Source organism: Xiphophorus hellerii, chromosome 1 (assembly GCF_003331165.1).
Source record: "Xiphophorus hellerii strain 12219 chromosome 1, Xiphophorus_hellerii-4.1, whole genome shotgun sequence".
In the NCBI taxonomy this organism is placed as follows: Eukaryota; Metazoa; Chordata; class Actinopteri; order Cyprinodontiformes; family Poeciliidae; genus Xiphophorus; species Xiphophorus hellerii.
The window spans coordinates 5,352,740-5,371,111 of NC_045672.1; the positions used below are offsets into that span (position 1 = coordinate 5,352,740).

General features: G+C 40.9%; 1 protein-coding gene across 2 annotated transcripts in view; it reads right to left on the minus strand.

Moving 5' to 3' along the window:
• Positions 1-3,152: 3,152 nt before the first annotated feature.
• Positions 3,153-18,372, minus strand: part of plagl2 (pleiomorphic adenoma gene-like 2) — a 52,488-nt gene continuing 37,268 nt past the window's right edge. The window contains exons 2-4 of one of the 2 annotated variants that reach the window (XM_032569461.1): positions 13,419-13,532; positions 12,828-13,277; positions 3,153-12,214 (exon numbers count right to left, since the gene is read on the minus strand). In XM_032569461.1, the coding sequence (XP_032425352.1) occupies positions 10,732-12,214; positions 12,828-13,150 (1,806 nt within the window). In that variant the 5' untranslated portion in view covers positions 13,151-13,277; positions 13,419-13,532 and the 3' untranslated portion in view covers positions 3,153-10,731. Of the gene's footprint in view, positions 12,215-12,827; positions 13,324-13,418; positions 13,533-18,372 lie in introns of both variants that reach the window. The other variant, XM_032569466.1, reaches the window with a different exon arrangement.

The window sequence follows — 18,372 nt, forward strand, 5'->3', positions numbered from 1 at the left end:
TCAAAGACTCTTCCTGGAGTGTCTGCTGTGCTGGTTGGTGTTCATGCTGCCGTTTGTTCACTAAGGTTCTCCAGTCAACCTCTGAGGCCTTCGGAGTTACTGGGTTCCCCTTTAAATTAATCTTTGGCGATATGTTGCCCTGGATTTCAATAAGGACTATCAGAAGAAAGGGGGCTGAATAGAAATGTGCGTCATATTTTTGAAGGAATTTGTTTGTTTTTCTTTAACAAAACCATTATAGAATTTTTTTCTTCCCCTTCACAATTATGCTACACTTTATATTGGCCTGTCACTTGAAAACATTACAATTTGTGGTTGGAATCCACCAAAATGTTGACAAGTTCAGGAGTGGAAATGGTTTTATTGACACTGTAAAACCCCACATGTACCCCTCATTTAAATGTCGCAAAACATAATCTGGCTGTGCGTCCGGATCGGGTGGTTCTCTAGCAATTCATCTTGGTTTACAGTGATAAATCACCACACTGCTCCTTTCCATGTGAAAGTGTTCATTCGTGTGTTCAGTGTCCAGCAGCCCGCCTTGTCTTGTGTCGTTTCCCTTCAGATTCTGCTGAAGAACGTTACAAAACCGAAGCAGCTGTTATTCCTGGGTTATGGCACAAGTCCCATCCTGTAAGTGTATGTATGGGAGTCTGCTCAGCTGATGTAAGTATAGGTTTGCTGTAATTAGGCCAGTCTTGACAACTCAAGCCAGGCACTCAGACATATTCGTCCAGCTCTTTGAGACGTGATCCAGACTCTGGATGGTAAAGTCTACGGATGGTTTTATCATTCGTTCGATTTTCACATAATTTCTGGCATATTTTTGGCTACTTTGCGTGAAGCCGTTGTCCCTGTTTTATTCTGACCTGTCACAAACGGCCACAGGAAAAAGTCCAGGTTATATTTCTCTTCGACGTTTGAAATAGAATCAAAAATGCAGATCTTCAACGACAGGCTGTTTGTCTTCATTTCGCTTTCTGCTGACCGTATCTCACCGATACCACGGACGCCCGGAGAGGAGCTCCCGTCCGTAACCGGCCCATCATCCTCCAGTTCTGCAACGGTAACAATCTGAGCCAACAGGCAGCATTTTATACCTACAACACGTCCTGATGAATTCAAACTAAAACATTTAATTTTTCATTTAAAATTAAATGTGCATGAAAAATATAAACGATATAAATTATAAATATTAATTAGATTATATTTATTTAATGAAGCCCGACTTAAAAGGTTAAAAGTTCCTGTCAAACGTATGGCCACATACTGGCATACTGAAAAACATTTTTTACATGCATCCAATTGTTAAGACATGGCTAAGACATACATTTAGTCACATCAAAAGCTACGGGTCAGTTGGCGTTTTTACTGCAACGTAGATACAAGCGACCAAAACGAGGTTCTGGACACTGGAGAAGGACCTCTAAAGTCCTTTCTCCATTGTCAAGTCTCTCTCTATAGGCGGTTAATGTCTCTTTCGGTTCTTCCCAAGTTGGCCGTGTCTCCGCTGGCAGTGATCCTCACTATGCAGGTAGGAATCTGGACAGGAACATGGGTAGGTGGGCGGCTGTGAGCACGCAGGAGTTGTGGGCGATGCTCCGATTATGTCATTTTGATTGTGAACTATTGGGCGGCCAGATTCTCCAAAATCTCTCAGTATATTTGTCTGTTGCGGGTTGCTCCTTCCAGTTGACGATGTATGCACTCCTCTGCCACAATTGATAAAAACAATTGATTGGATCTCAAGGTTTGAACATGGAACAATTGATTTGCAGTTCACACTCGCATCTCAGATTGGTGGTTGAAATGTTATCAGAGGAGTTTGAGACATCCAGCGACTTAAATCCACAGTCCGATCAGTCTACTGCCAATCAAATCATTTTCATGCAATATCTGGCTTAGCCCAGCTTGCACCACCCCTGCGGTGGTTTTAAAAACAGGGAGGACCCGACCACGATTCATTTCCACGCAAATGGAAATGAATCTGGCTGTGGTGGACTGGGGAACAACTGGTTAAAGCCACATCAGTGGGCTTAGAGGAGTCTTAGAAGCTCAATCCTCCTGGAGATCTGGCTCAGTAGATCTGCTGCTTCCACATCGAGAGGAACCAGTTGAGGTGGACTCAAACGGATGACCTCTGGATGTCTCAATGGAGAGGTGTTCCGGGCACGTCACTGGATTGAGGTGGGTTCCTCTGGGATACAGGACACACTGGAGGGACTCTTGATTCTTGGTTGGCCTGGGAACGCCTGGGGATTCTCCCAGAGGAGCTGGAACAAGGGGTTGGAGAGAGTGAAGTCTGAGAGGCCCTGCTTAGGCTGCTGCCCCCGTAACCTGACTCTGGATTAAAAAGATAATACATAGATGAACATTTAGTCATAACTGAAGAATGTGTGCACCTGTTCCACTTTGTCTGGTGCAGCTTGCTAGAACCAGTTGGACCCTTTTTCTCCTTCAGCACTACCTGAATTGTGTGGCATTTTTCAAGGACACTCAAGACACTTTACAATCAATCCCATTCACTCACATGATGGCAAGCTACTGGATTGTAGCCACAGCTGCCCTGGGGCAGCCTGACAGAAGCAAGGCAGCCATATCGTGCCACCGGGCCACCTGACCAAAACCAGCAGGCAAAACAGGTCAAGTGTTTTGGACACAATGACAGAGGCAGGCAGAGCGGGGATTGAACCTGCGACCCACCAACTGGAGTAACTGCAGATTTGACTGCTGCACAGCCATGACGTGGAGCTCAGTTCCACCATGTCCCAAAGCTGCTCTGTTGGAGTGAGACCTGGAGACCGAGGAGACCATCAGGGAGATAAGGATTTAGTTTTAGTCACAGATGAAGTGAAAGAGCTTAGATTCAATCTTTCGATCTATTTAGGGTGAATGAACAGAGGTTGGGGGTATATAGTTATGTGTGGGGAAAACCATGTAGTTTTACCAATAACCTTTTTAAAATCATTGGCCACTAAATGGTAACTGAATTGAATCATGACGTTTCTGAATATTCAGGCACGTCTGTTGGACCCGACTACATACCAAACCGTTATTCTGCCGACTTCCTACAAAAAACACGAGGCTTATTCTGCCTCCCATGACTCAAGCTGCACCACCCCTAGTTTCCACAATAAACACAGGACTGCACATAGGGTATGAAACCACTGGTTTGTCTTTTAATTATTTCAACATAACACATGAGAAGTCAAAGATACACTGTACTGTACAATAAGTCAATATTTCTGCTGTTGTGTTCATCTCTTTGGATCAACCAATATACATCTGTCGCTAAGAAATTGCAGCAACTGATTACATGAGATATGTTAAAAAGGAAGACTCCTGATGTGGATCCTTGAACTCTCCCTGTAGTCGATAAGCTCCATGCTATGTAACATAGTGTGAGAGAACGCAAGTAGCTTGTTATTGTTCACCTTTTTTAGTTTATCCCAAAAGGTGGCTGTAGTTGCTTGTAAAAAAATAAAAACGGGCTATGTCACCTAACAAGATACACAAAGAGGATGGAATGCACGACTTACATTTTAGCTAAAAAATATATAAATCTACATGTGGGCGCCGTCTGCACCAGACGTCACCCAGGTTCGTACTAAAGCCAAAAAACAATAGAGGGTGAGACAGGGGAACAGAGTCGTTCGAATCAAATCAGCAATTTCTCAGGTTTACAATGATGGAAATAATTCCCTTAAAATGTCTGCACTGCACCTACCAGCAAAAAGGAAAGAGAGAGAGGATAAGTGCATCCCTAGCAGGTGCAGGCTGAGGTATTGGAGCTGCAGCCAAGCGGATGACCAGCGCAACATCTCTGTCAGAGCACGGCGCTTCAGAAGTGTCTGTGTCTCAGCTTTTTGTTCAACACAAGCTACGGAAGCCACACACTGAAAAAGTGTGGAAAATTTAGACAGACAAAGGAAAAAGGCACTACAGCCGTCCAAAATGATCATTTTCCCTCCCAACGGTCTGAAACATTTAATGCTCACAATATTTACCTAGTGGATAGGTAAAAATTCTACATTCATTATTATTATTTCTATATAATTATTTCTGTAACATTAACCAAAATTACTAATATCAAACTCGCCTCAACTTCCTGAAGAATATGTTTCTTTTGTTCCACTTCCTGAACTGTTAAGTAGTTGTGATCACATTGAACGGCAGCGGCCTCCTGCAAATGATTACAATTTTTACCGTCAGTTTAATCAGCCATAAACCGATTAGACAATCTGTATATTCATAAAACGTTTTTATGACCTCAAGCAAATTTGTATGCCTTCATGCCAACGATTTCCCGTTCTGTCACGTTGACAAGATGCTTAACAAAAACTGAGGGATGAGCGACAAATTCATCCCGAAATCATGTGGCAATAATAACAATAGCAATATAAAAACTGCTTCACCTATTTATTGGGTAGCTGTGACTGCATGGGGCAGAAATCAATTAATGATGACAACAAACCAAAATTCCTCTTAAGAACATTTTCATGATAAATGATACACTAAATACCCAGCCCTACTGGATAATGTTTCCCGTATTTATGTATGGCATAATTTCAATAATGATAAAAATGATTACAGTGATTTTAGTGAATTAAAAGTGCAATGTATCAGATTATTACTTTTTCTGTTGTTGCATCTGAAGTTCTTTTTTTTCCCCCCCATCCTGGATTTTTAACATTCTTTCTTATTCCCATAGCGGTTTTAGTTTCAGCTCCTACATATATATATTTTTTTTTTTACTTTTCCATACTAGATTTAGAAAAATTCTCAAGATCTTGTCAATAAACAGATATCAACATCATATCAGAGTCAAACCCACTGATAATTACAAGTTTGTGACTGAAGCTGCAGCTGCTTCACCTGAACGCTGTGCTTCAACATGACTTTTTAACAAGTTGTACTATTTGAAAAGAAAAAAAATAATAAAACTCGTGGCTCTATGAAAAAGACCATAAGTGCTTCATAGCAGGGGAGACTGACTTTTCCAGCTGTGTTGTGAAAACGGCCAGTTAGACTAAGGCCATTTGTAGACAGAAAAAAAGGGGAGCAAATTCTCACTAAAATAAAAACTAAAATTATGAGATTAATCTCAGAAGTCTTCTTGGAGAAACCATGGAAATTTCTGAGTCTGAAAAGTCCCATTTTTTAAAGAAAAAAACTCAGAGATTTTGAGATAGAAACTTCCCAAAAATGTTCCAAAAGTCAAAATGTTTTAATTTTCAAAACTCAGAAATTTCCAAGTCTTGTCTAAAAAAAAAACAAAAAACAATTCTGAGATGAGTCTCAATACCTCGGAGTTTTCTCTAGCAAACTTTTGATGCGTCAAACTCAGAAATGTCCTACTTTTTTTCCCCTGGAAAATTTCTGAGATTAATTGAAATTCCTGATTTTTCTTCTAGCAAACTTCTGACTTTAAGCTCAGAAATGTCCACTTTTTTTTCTTTCTAGAAAATCTTTGAGATTAATCTCAAAATATCTGAGTTTTTTTTTTTTTTTGGCAGAAATTTACCCCACTTTTCTTTTCCATTTACGACGGCCCTATCATCCCGGATCCTGCTGCAGCGAAGACGTCTGAGTTCTTGCTGCAGCGGGATCCAAGCGCTGCGATTGGCTGTGGATTCAGACGCTCTGCTGACAGCAGCTCTGTTCACCGTCGCCTCTGAGAAATAGACATGCTGCTGCTGCTGCTTTCTTCAAATGCTTGGCTGCAGTTTGACTAGATACACTTTTGAAAAAGGACAGGCGAAGCTGGTTAAGTCAAAAACAACAAGGGAACGAGGAGGAAAGGAGCGGGGAGCGCTTCTGTAGAAGGATATTAGTGAAAAGTATATCAAAAAATACTGTTATTCTTTTGGAGAGGAGAAAATACACAAATCCTGATAAAGTTTAAACATCAAAACTAATGGCACATACATATACAGGATCAATACAAAATTAAAAACATATGAACATATAAGCTGAAACTTTAAAAGAAAAAAAAAAAAACTCTTTTTTTTTTTAAAGTTGAAAGTGCTAGAATTCAGATTAGCTCACAGAAACCCAGGGAGGACAAACTTAATGCACACTGAAAGCTTTTTTTCTTCTTCTTCTTCTTTCCTTTCATTTAGGGACAAAATGAGAAATTTGTTCCAAAAATATAAATGCTCAATGGGACTGCTACAAATTTGGCTTAAACCACAAGAGTTTTTCTTTAAAAAGTCTTAAAACTCTTACAAAAAAAAAAAAAAAAAAAAATTCTAATTTTAATCTTCGGTTTGCAATAGAAATTCTACGGAAGGTGCCGACAGCTACTCGTATAGGATCATTAGGAAGTTTGATCAATCATAAAAAAAAAATAATGATTTGATCTCGTAACTTGTGTAATTTTACATTGATACTGGAATAAAAAAAAGTGTAACTTTGACGACAGCGTGAAGCTGCGCAGTTTTAAACCTTTAGGCACAGTCAGAATTATCCAATACTACCAAGTGTGCTTTTCCAACGCACCGGGCCGTCAGCGGCCCACTGTCAGGGTTCCTTTTCCTACAGCATAAACAAACAAACAAAACAAAAAAAAAATGGGAAGATTTCTTAAAAAGCTAATTGTGCAAAGATGTAGTTTCTTCTCCCAAGGTTTTGGTAAGAAAACAAACAAATAAAAATGAGGTGATGTGTTGTGTTGTTTTTTTTTTTTTTCGAGGTCCTGTTTTATACAAACAGAAAATAATATATCATGAAAAAAACAAAAAAAAAAAAACAAATACATAACTATAAGGTTCCCCCCCCAAGTTGTACAGTCAAGTCTCTTAGCACCTTCCTGTTGCTTTGAATGTCAAAGCCCAGGCGGTTCCATGACTGCGTTCTCCTGGAGTCGCCGTGTTTTCAGACCCACAAAGCAGCTAAAAAAAAAAAGAGGAGGAGAAGAGGAGTAACAAAGTGGTGGGGCTGATGAACACTTTGTTGGTTTGGCTCACTGTCTATGTTGCAGGAAAAAAAAAAATTTGCTTTCAAAATGCTCTAGTGGTCTACAGTTGTCGTGCATCACCAACTGTGGCTAAAGCAGCAATATGAGATTTAGCTTCAATGCTTATGTGCTATGGTTTTGGATTATGTTTCTCCTTTTTTCCAGATAGGGCTCACCTGATGCACAGACATTACTAAACATAAAGAGAGTTGGTGTAAAATTGTAACAATATTTATGGATGAAATAAGATGTTAAGAAGGAGTGAGATGAACATTCAGATTTGTCCCTCGTCGTTTCAGGAACAGAACAAAAAAAAATGATAAGTTTTGTTTATATGAATGTCATGCAGCTCTCTATAATGTGGTCACTGTGAACAACACGCTGTCTTTCTTTTAAAAATCATTTTTACCCCAATGTAGTTTCATACGTTAAGAAAACGTCCAGTTTGGAAAAGCTTTCTACTGGTGAAAGAGACCAAAAAAAAAAATTAAATAATAAGAAAGTAAATGAAAAACTTTGCATGTTAAGCAATCTCATACAAAGTTTCTACGGAAGGAAAATAAAAAATCTATACGGGTTTTTGTAATATGTCAAAAAGGTAGATAAAAGTTCTGTATGCTAAGCAGTAGATCTGTATGGTTAGAAAGCAAAACAAAATAAATGCAAAAACTGAATGGCAAGAAAAAACTAAAGAGGTACTAAGTAAGAAATCAAAAGGTCTTTAGCTCCATACGGCCAGCAATACCCCTGCATAGTTTGTAAAAGATTCATATGGTAAGCAAAATGCCTGTATAGTTATTAAAAAAAGGTTATGTAAAGGAGAAATTGTATATGGAGTAGCCCGACACTATAAGAAAAAATTAACATCAATACTGGACATAATAAGCTTATACAGTAAGTAGCAATAGGTCTGTATGCTAAGCAATAGCTACATACAGTAAGCAATAGCTGCTACAAGAGAAATGTCACTAGCATGCTATAATGTTGGAAATCAAAAGATAAGACAGACAGTTAAGTGAACATTTAGAAGGAATTTCAACTTAGTGTGAGATTTTTTTTTTTTCCAGAAACATCTCAAACCAAGGAGTCACAGTGACCACACTATCAGAGATTTACAACAGACGGAACTAAATCTGAAAGGATTTTTTTAAAATTGGATTTTCAGGCTTTAGGTTAACTTTGGACTTTTGGAAGGTTTTTTTTTTTTATTGGCTCTTGGTTTAAGGTTAGAACTCCAAGGCCTGCAGTTTGAAATACTTAAATGCCATCCACGTAAGCATCCTTACAACACAATCTACAGCTAGCTCAAACACTAGCTGACAACTAATCCGCTAGCAGCCTCCTACAAATAATTCCCATCCAAAGTTTGGATTCTTCTGCTCCGACTCAAGTACAACAAGTAAGCGGTCGGATAAGACAGAGAAAGCTTGATGGACAAAGAAAATACTTCATCTTTTTCTTACTCAAAAAAAAAGAAAGAAAAAAAAGCAAGATACAAACAAATGTAAACCTGCAAGACATTAAAAACATTGTCACTTAGTTTTAACACATCTACCTAAAATACACATTAAAAGCAATTTCGATATTTATTTTTGAGATATTTCGTACACTGCAATAACATTCTTAAAAACATTTTTTACTTATCGGCAACTAATTTCCTTTGTTCTTTTTATCCATTCACATATCTCAGGGTTCATCATTCACCTTGATGATGCATCTTTTTAAAAGACTGCCTAAAAGATGAGTTTGGAGTATTTAAAAAAAAAAAATAAAAAAAAATAGACATGCGTATCTTAAGAAAAGATATGTAAGGCAGCCGAGAGAATGCGTCAAGAAAAAGAAAAAAAGATAACGGAAACTTTTAAAGGTAACTCCGAGGAGGAAGAAGGAAAGGGAGTCCTACGCACCGTCATCCAGAGTTTTCCCTCCCTGCATGGATTATGTCTCCCAGCCCCGGCTCTGGAATTCTCACAGTTCATGTTCGTCTCAAACACAGAGCAGAGGTTTTCTACCTGTGTGCCCTCTGATGGTGGTGTCCAAATTCAGGGACTGCGTAACTCCGGAAGTCTACCGGTCGACGTGAGCTGGCTCCTCCGTTTACCTTCGTTTAAAGTAAATGGCGGCTGTGGAGCCTTCAGGTTTATCTCTGCCCGTCCCTCTGTGGACAGGAACAGTGACAGGGCTAAACACAAACTAGTAAAAATGAATCCTGCGTTTTTATTACCTCTTTATCTTTTTTATTAATTAAATTATTGAATTAAGTTGGTTTTTTTTTACCATAACATTAAAAACAATGCAAATGACAAAAGCTTTAACAATACGACTGCTTTAGGCTTTTAATTTTTCTACCGCCAGATATTGATATATTTAGAACCGTATTCCTCTCCCGCTCTCATTTCCTGCTAAGGCCACCATTGTCAGAACAATGAATCTTGGGATTGGGTGGTCTGCGAAGGATTCGCTGGGCCCGTCCTTCAAATCTGGAGACTTTGAGTTTGGACAATTCTTCGTCACATCTTTTAGATGTAATCGGTCTTTTAAGTGCGGCCTTAGACGGATGCAGCCCCTGAATTTGGACACGCCCATTGTGTGATTCGTCAGAGATATGAATATGGCGCTGTTAATGCAGAAGAGCTGTCGTTCCAGCGTGGAAATTATGCAAATGAGTTTTTCCACAAACCACAAAACTGATTTGGTAAGAACTAACATTGTTCTGTTTCTTGATTCTTGCAGACCTTAGAAGTAGAGTGCACGAAAAATTTGCTGTCCTGGTTTAAGGTTTACGCAGTTTTGTAAACCGAACATGTCAACTTCTGAATAAGTGGAGTTTCACAGAGCTCTTCGTATTTCTTTCTAGCCGGCACAAAGAGGCTTTCGTACGAAAGTACGAGGGAGGAGACGAGAAGCGAAGTGCCTTCTGTTCAACAAAAAAAGTGCTTTTCTTGAGAAACGACAACAAAAAAAGTTCATCATTTCTAACGTATTTCTTTCATGTTTTGCTCCTAAATCAGACTAATTCTCATGTCATTTTTGTATTACTTGAAGAGCACTTTTGTTTTTGGAGGTTGGGGTGGTTTTGCGGGTCTGGCTAAGTCACCTCATGGAAGAAACTACCGTTCATCTCTTTCCCCCACTGAGCTCTCTCCTCTCCGAATTAATCACCATGATTCAGAGTATTAGCACGGGTGGTTCAAAACGCAACATATGAAACATCCTACCATGTTCTTACATTTGGGGGGAGGGAGGGGGAAGAACAATAAAGTAAAAACAAAATTTCCACTTCAAACTATATTTTTCTGGGTCACAACAAGACAGATAATCTCCACTAAAAATTATCTTTGTTTTTTTTTTCCTTTTTATATTATTACTTTAAGTATGCAGTACCACGCCTTTAGGCCTACTGATCCTGCCCTCTATTCTACTAAAAAGGGGGAAGATAAAAGGGGAAGTAAATGAAAAACAAAAAAAACATGGGTTAATACATTGTTATATCTATAGGATAAGGGGGGAAAAAGCCCAAATAAAAGCTGCTTCAACTTCTTTTCTTATGTTTTCTTTTTTGCTCAAAGGGGTTTCAACTTCCTTTTAAGGCTCAATCAAAAGTTTTTGTGCGAACTTTCATTTAAGGCTTCTAAGTGTTCATTTACATATTTATTTTTAAACTTAATTCTCCAACTTTTCCATCAGGCCTTGTTCATAGTGACCTGAAATATCCAAGCTGAGCTGGTGCTGGTGTGGAGGAGGCCACCTTGGCAGGGAAGAGGCTGCCTCTGTCACTGAAAGGCCTGGTGAAAGCGAGGCAACGTGGTGTTACTAAGGCTGGAGCTGAACACTGGTGGAAGGGGGTGCAGGGATCCAAGGCCTAGACCCCCGCTGGAGCTCTGCTGCTCCTGAGGTTGCGGTTGCAAAGAGGTAAGAGGTGCCGCGGCGACGGCGGCTGCTGCCGCGGCGACGGCGGCGGCATGGGGCTCGGCGGCGTGCAGAGATGAAGAGGAAGAGGAAGAAGTGGAGGAGGTCACAGATGAGGTGTACCCCATAACCAGTCCTCCTGTGCTCATGGGGGCACTGTAGGGAGGAAGGTTCAGGGGCAGGAAACCCAGCAGGTGGGAAAAATCCATGTTAGCAGCACACAGAGACTCAGCGATCACTGCAGGGCTCTTGGACAGGAGGGGATCCCCGCAAAGGTCATCGGCCAAGCCTGAAGTGGGCTCCAATCCGTCCTTGGGGGGTGAGGCAGCAGCATGGGGCTCTGCAGAGGGAACCGGGCCTGGTAGACCACTCTGCAGATCCATGAGAAAACTCTCCATCTCTACTTTCAAGGGCTTGTCCAGCAGGTATGAGGTAGATCCCAGCTGGTATTTGGGTGCTGGCTGGGGCTGGTGCTGCTGCTGGGGAGCCGCAGGCTGGTGGTGCGGGGGCGTTGGAGGGGAATGGTGATGATGGTGATGGTGGTGGTGGTGGTGGTGGTGATGGGAGTGTGGATGAATAGATGCGGTGGATTCCATATGACAGCCCATGCCCATAGCTGCAGACAAGGAATTGGGCATTAGGGAAGGATGTGGGGGACCCACACCAGAATTAGACATGGCCTGGAGATGGTGAGGGTTATACATGCTCATGGGAAACGGTGCCCCGCTGGGGAATGATTTTCCCATCATGGGGTCTTTGTTGGGCCCCATGCCGCACATCATAGGGCTGAGTTCTTCCTTTACTGAGCACGGTGGAGATCCTGTCGTCAACAGGCCTAGCATATCCGGAGGCTCCGTCTTAATCTTCAGCAGCTCCTGTGAGTGGCTCTTCTTCACATGCCGTGTCAGATGGTCTTTCCTGCCAAAGCGCTGGGCACAGTACTGGCACAGAAAGTCTTTTCGCCCTGTGTGGACCACCATGTGCCGTCTCACATCTTTCCGTGTGTAGAAACGTCGGTCACAGTGGTCGCAGGGGTGTTTTTTCTCCTTGGCACCACCGGAAGACTTCCCCGAGTGGCTCTTGAGGTGCTCCAGGAGAACAGGTGTGCTTTCGTAACTCTGCATGCACACTTTGCAGGTTAAATCCCCCGCAGTAGCCGAGTGCATGGCCACATGGCGCTTGTATCCCAGCTTGGTGTTGTAGTGCTTCCCACACTCCTCACACTTGAAGGCCTCTTTGTTGGGGTCATGGGTCTGCAGGTGGTTCTTCAGGTGGTCTTTGCGGTGGAACATTTTTTCACAGAACGAACACTGATGGGTCTTCTGCGGAGAGTGTGTGGCCATATGCCTGCAAATAATGACACAATGCAAAGGTGGTGTAGAAAACATAGATCTCATGTCTCACCATCGTGTATTCTGCAGATAAAGAAAACCGCTTCTTACAGAACTTAAAAACTCAAGTCAAAATAACTTGTTTTGGAACAGTTTGGGAGTTTCACCAAGAAATGGCCGAGAATGTGGATTTATTTATATCTTGATTTAAATTTTCACTGATAACTTTGAAAACATTTAGCTTAATAGCTGTGTTTTATCATTAGACACCATGTCATCTCAAAATCATATGATCACACTGAATTAGGTGACTTTTACTGTTTTTTATTTAGGGTTATCAGAGTAAAAAGGCATGCAACAATTTTTAATTTGAAACATTTTTGAAAACTATTTCATTCTGCTGTTGGCCCATCACATAAAATCCCAATAAAACACACTGACGTTTGGGGCTCTAACGGGACAAATTGTGACAATGTTTGATTGGCCTGAATACTCCTTTGTAGCAAGGTAGACATTTCCCATGTAGTAGTTCAAACGGCTACATATAAACATAAAAGTTTGCACTAAGCCTCGATGTGGTCTGTAATCAAATTATATCAAATTGCAGATGGAGGAAATGTGACTGATACCTGAAGAGTTTGTACTTGGAGCTGAAGGCCTTGGGACAGTGTGGCTGTGAGCAGTGGAACGGCTTCTCTCCGGTGTGACTCGAAGTGTGGAGCCGGAGCTTCTCCTGTGTGACAAACAGGGCCCCGCACACCAGACACTCGTTCCCACTTGCCCTTCCCACTTTCTCTCCTTCCTCTTCCCTCTCTTTCCCCCGATCTCGCTCTCTCTCCGTCCGTGGCAGCGGGGCGGCGCTCCCAAACAGCTTGGCGGCAGTGCGTCGTCCCTCTTCCTCCGGCGTCAGTGCGGTAATACAGTGTGAGGCATCGGCGGCAGCAGCTGCCATGGCAGCCCTAGAGTGCCGCTGCCATGAAAGTCAGGTGCGGTTCCCCTGCCTCGCAGGCTCAACGTTGGAAGGTGTTGGGGAGAAGCGAAAGGTGATCGGCGGGTCAAAGGTTGCGTCTGGTTTGTAGCTGGAATATTGCGGTCAAACAAAGTCGGTTGTGAGACAAAAATGATCTAAAAGTCAAAATGATTTGAGGTCAAATTTACAATCTTTGAAATGAAACCAAACTGTATCGGCTGGTTAGTTCTTCTGTCTGTGAACTTCCCACCTTAAATCTCCACCTTGGTTACTCCTCCTCTCGTTTGGCTTCTCTACCCCTCACCCAGTGCCAACAGCTATGGCTGGCGGTGAGTGGGAAATACTGCTCTGCATCTTTACTGTCCTGTCAGAAGAGAAAGAACACAGGCAACGCAGAGATAAGTGGATAATATTTGTCCCAGCAACACAAACTGCAATAAAATGCATCTCGTCACAAACACATTTGAACAGTGTCTAAAATGGTCAATAAGACAAGTGGACTTGTACTGTATAGCACATTCAGCAACATGATGACTCAGTGCTTTACATGATGAAAAGGTAAAACCTTACATTGCAGTGGCTAAATAAAGGAAGGTAATGAAACGTTGGAAGAAAGGCTCCTCTTTATGATGGACCAGTTGTTATGAACAACTCTAAACAAATGGGTTAAGCCTTGAACTAAAGGAAGTTTTGCGGTTTTCTGGAAGATTATTCCAGATTAGTAGAGCATGTTTGGTTCTGATTCTGGGGATGAAAAGCAGACTAGAACCAGAAGACCTGAGATGTCTGGAAAGTTGATACACCAACAGCATATCCTTAATGTACTTTGGTGCTAAGCCAGTCAGTGATTTCTTAACTAACAAAAGTATTTTAAAGTCTATAAAGGCGCCAGTGGAAGGCCTTTAGAAGTGGTGTGATGTGGTTTGGTGATGTGAGCAGCAACGTTCTGGATCAGCTGTAGCTGTCTGATTTTTTTAGGCAGACCTGCAAAGACACTGTTGCAGTAATCAATGTGACTAAAGAGAAACGCGTCGTTGAGTTTCTCTAGAGCTTTATGAGACATTAGTCCTCTAATCTTGGATATATTCTTCAGGTGATAGAAGGCTGACTTTGTAAATGTCTTTATGAGGTTCTGAAGGTTCAGGTCAGAGTCCATCACTACATCCAGATTTCAGGTCTGATCACTAGTTTCTATCTGTAATAACTGAGTGCTGGCTCTAGATGGTTCCCTTTTAGGTCCAAAGACAATGTTATGGAAAGTTATGGAAGTTTCCACACACTGATGAACATGTTCTACGCATGTGCTCAATGCTTAAGCACCTGCTGACATTGCAATGTAGATCTGTGTATCATTTGCATAGTTATGTTAACTTATCTTGTTATTTGTCATAATTTGAGCTTGTGAAAACCCAAGATGGAACCTTGGGGTACCCCACATATGAATGAACCAGAAAAGTTTAATTGCTGTTATAGAGTGTAAACCATTTTTAATACATACTGATAAAACCCCGTTTCTCCTCCGCCTCAGACATGTAGTGTCAGTACTGGATCATCTTACTAGACAATTGACATTTTTCTCTTATGTAAACAAGCTGCAACCTGTTTCTGGTTTTGTAGAAAAAAACCCAGTAGGCTACACAGATCAAATGATTGACAGCACTTTAGATAAAAATGTGTGTTGTTTCCAAGAATCCCTACAGCACAAATGTTTTCTATACATTCTACACTCCCCCCCCCCTCCACACACACAAAACTCACGCATTGATACTATTGCAGAAATATCATAACTGGGAAAAAGGCTGAAACAAATGAAGTTGCCTTTAAGATTCACAAGCTGATGTTTCCTGGAATGCTTGCATGATTTCCTGACTTTTTTGTGGGGCTTACAGATTTTTAATTCAAATAAAAGTAAAGACAAAATCTACAGGCCTCAATCAGAATCACTACAGATTTAATCTAAATGAGGTTAATGCACGGCCTTCACACAGAAATCCGGTCAATTGGTGTGGGAATGTAGTGAAATTAAACCATCTTTGCTTAAAGTCACCATACAACCAGAGACCCGTAGCCAAGGCCCAGCCTGCCCAAAGAAGATCATCTGCAAGTTCAATTTTTGCAACAGGTTGCCTTTATGGCCACTAGAGGGAGCTGCACTGCAAATCTGACAGACATGAAAGCAAGTTAAAGAAATCGTTCTCGGTCTTCGGAGGAAACATTTGTTAAGATAAAGTGCAAACACTGAGTCCCATCGCTCATCATGTGTGTCTGTAGATGACAGAACAGAGCAGAAAGCATGATGTGTGTGTGTGTGTGTGTTTACATGTATGTACTTGTTAAACAGGATAAGGCTGTTGTAATTCTTGGGAAAACAGAAACACACAAGACCAAGGCAAGCTGTTTAGGCGTGTGTAACATTCTTAACTCACTGAATTCTTGACAACAACAAGAACAGTTTTTAAGACAGAATAAGTCACATTAGTTGCTGAAGGAGCAAATGATCTCCCTTTCTTTGTGTCCTCTCTGCTGTCCCTTTTTTCCCCCCTTCAGTGACCTGCTTGAGCTCTCCCAGGTGAAGTAGCAGCTAAGTTCCACAATTGAGAGGACACAACGCTGATCCCCAATGTCAGCCGCTCTTTGAGCATCTGTCACGTAAACACGGACGGTACATGCAAGACGAACAAATTGCAAAAACACAACCATTCACATGTAGAATTAAAAATTTGCCATCTTCTCCTCTGTGTGAAAGGTCATTGGGTTCTGGAAGACAGAAAATATTCCACTGTTGTCCAACCACACTTTATGACCTAAACGCAAACGCTTGATCGCTGTGTGTGTCACTTTCCTTTACAAATTATGTTTCCCTTCATCTGTGCTGAATGTCTTACACATGTGCATCGATGTGTCCATGTAACATATGTATGTATGTATGCGTGTTTACATAGGTTGAGAGGACGTGGCAGCAGTAGTGCGGAGTGGTGGTCATCACCCAGCAGGGAGGCTGCATAGGGATGACACCCGTCCCATTGAAGGCCCTCAGGGAGCCCTGCTCTCTTGTAGAGGGGGCTACCCACATCACACATTCCTGACCTGTACCATGTTGTGTCGCCCTCTCTCTCTTCACACATTACACACAGTGCATTCTGCCAACAGGGAGTGCTGCATTGTGTAGACATAAAATACCGATTGGTTGTTTTTGGTCAGGAGCGGGGCTTTCCTTCAGAAGGCAATAGTAGCTCAGGGACGAGGTGGAGAAACTGATCTTTTCTCAGATCAGCTGTCTCATGCTATACTGTCACAACATGTTTTAACAAATATTCAAAAACATATCTATTTTTTTTATAAAAGTTACATACTGCAGCTTTAATAGCTAAAATCAACAGAAAAATTATAGATTAAAAATAAGTACGATCACCGTGACTTGTGAGATTTCAGTTTGCTAGCCAACAGCAAAACCTGAGCCAGGAATGACAGTCGCTCATGACTAAAAAAAACATTAACACCTAAGCCGTTGTTAATAATGAAAAAGTTAGTAAATAATTCAGATGAATTTTTTTTCTGTTCAGAAATGTATTTTATACTGTCTTAAATTAAAGTAAGAGAGCATGTTCAAATTCGGGGGCTGCATTTTTCCAGGGTCGCATTTGAGCGCCGATGACGTCACAGCGATGCAACAAAGGCTGTTGAAGTTCAAAGGCTCCTCCAAGTGCGATCCACAAATGTGTCGTCCTTTTCCCGCATTTGAAGGACGGGTCTGGTGTATCCTTCGAAGCCCATCCTATCCCAAGAGACAGTTTAAAAGCATATACAGTACAGACCAAAAGTTTGGACACACCTTCTCATTGAATTCAATGAGAAGGTGTGTCCAAACTTTTGGTCTGTATTGTGTCCAAACCAAAAGTTTGGACACACAGTTGTGTCCAAACATTTGGTCTGTACTGTATATATTGTGTTGTTGGGCTTTTGTCATTTGCATAGACATGTATTTTTACTACAATGCTCTTTAGTGTGAACTATTTTTAGATCTCACTAAAGATAGTTCTTTAAAAATAAATAAATAAATTTAAAGCAGCAACTTAATGAGAGGAAATCATGCAGGTCACTTCGCTCAGCAGCATTTTGTCCTTTGCGGTTCTGGTCATTTTGTGCCCAACGATTTCAAGTTTACATGAATTTGGACGTTTACCCACTTCGACAAGCAATGGCTTAGAAGTCATCTTCTATACTGTAATTATAACACCAGAGTCTGGTGTTATGACTCCAGAAGAGTAATATCTATCAGTCTGAGATCATTCATTCTTTCTGGTTTGATCTGGGGAAATAATTTTCCAAATTTAATGAGGAAATCAACCCAAATAAATGGAAAGCAATGTAATTCAGGCTTTTCTGATAATCACTGAAATTATGTGCGAGATTTCAGCATTTCTATAACAGAGTATTCCAATAATTCATAAAAACATTTGTGTACAAAGAAAAACATTATGAAAGCAATCGTTAAAATACATCGATATGGAAACGAGGCAGAGGGGGAGAAAATGGCAACATGAAGGTACGAACTGGGGGTGCAAAAATTTGCTATCCAACGACACCATGGCTCAGGCTACAAACAGAAACACTGATGTGAAATATAGAGTTTAGTCTGTAAGTCTATAACTTGACTTCTAAATAAGGGCCATATAATGTATCAACATTGCAACATTAATGAGTGAATTTATTACTTGTGTAAAAAACTGTTTGAAATGTGCTTATTTCCACTCAAAGGATACACACTCTGCATGAAATACGATATGAAGGCACCTGGTACAGGTAACAATGGCCCAGATGTTCAAGGTGATAGCAAGCACTGGATGCAATAATTTTGAATTTATTTACTGCAGTCAAAGTTAACATTGTGGAGGACAGGCTGCTGCTTTAGAGCTTATTCCTTTAGTCAACATTATCAGAATAAACATACGGAGATAAAAATGTGTCGAAAAGAAGCACTTATAAAAAGAAATTTTTTAGCATTCAAGTTAACTATACAGCTGCAATCATTTTCAAGCAGCTGATAAAAATAAAAATCTGATTTATTTTCAAATATATTTTGGAATAAATCAGTTTAGCAATCATAGTTACTCTTGTGACTGTTTAGGGAGCTTAACTGCCCATATACAAGGTAAAAAGAAATACTTGATTCACTGTCAATTCAGACTCTTTGATAAAGCAGC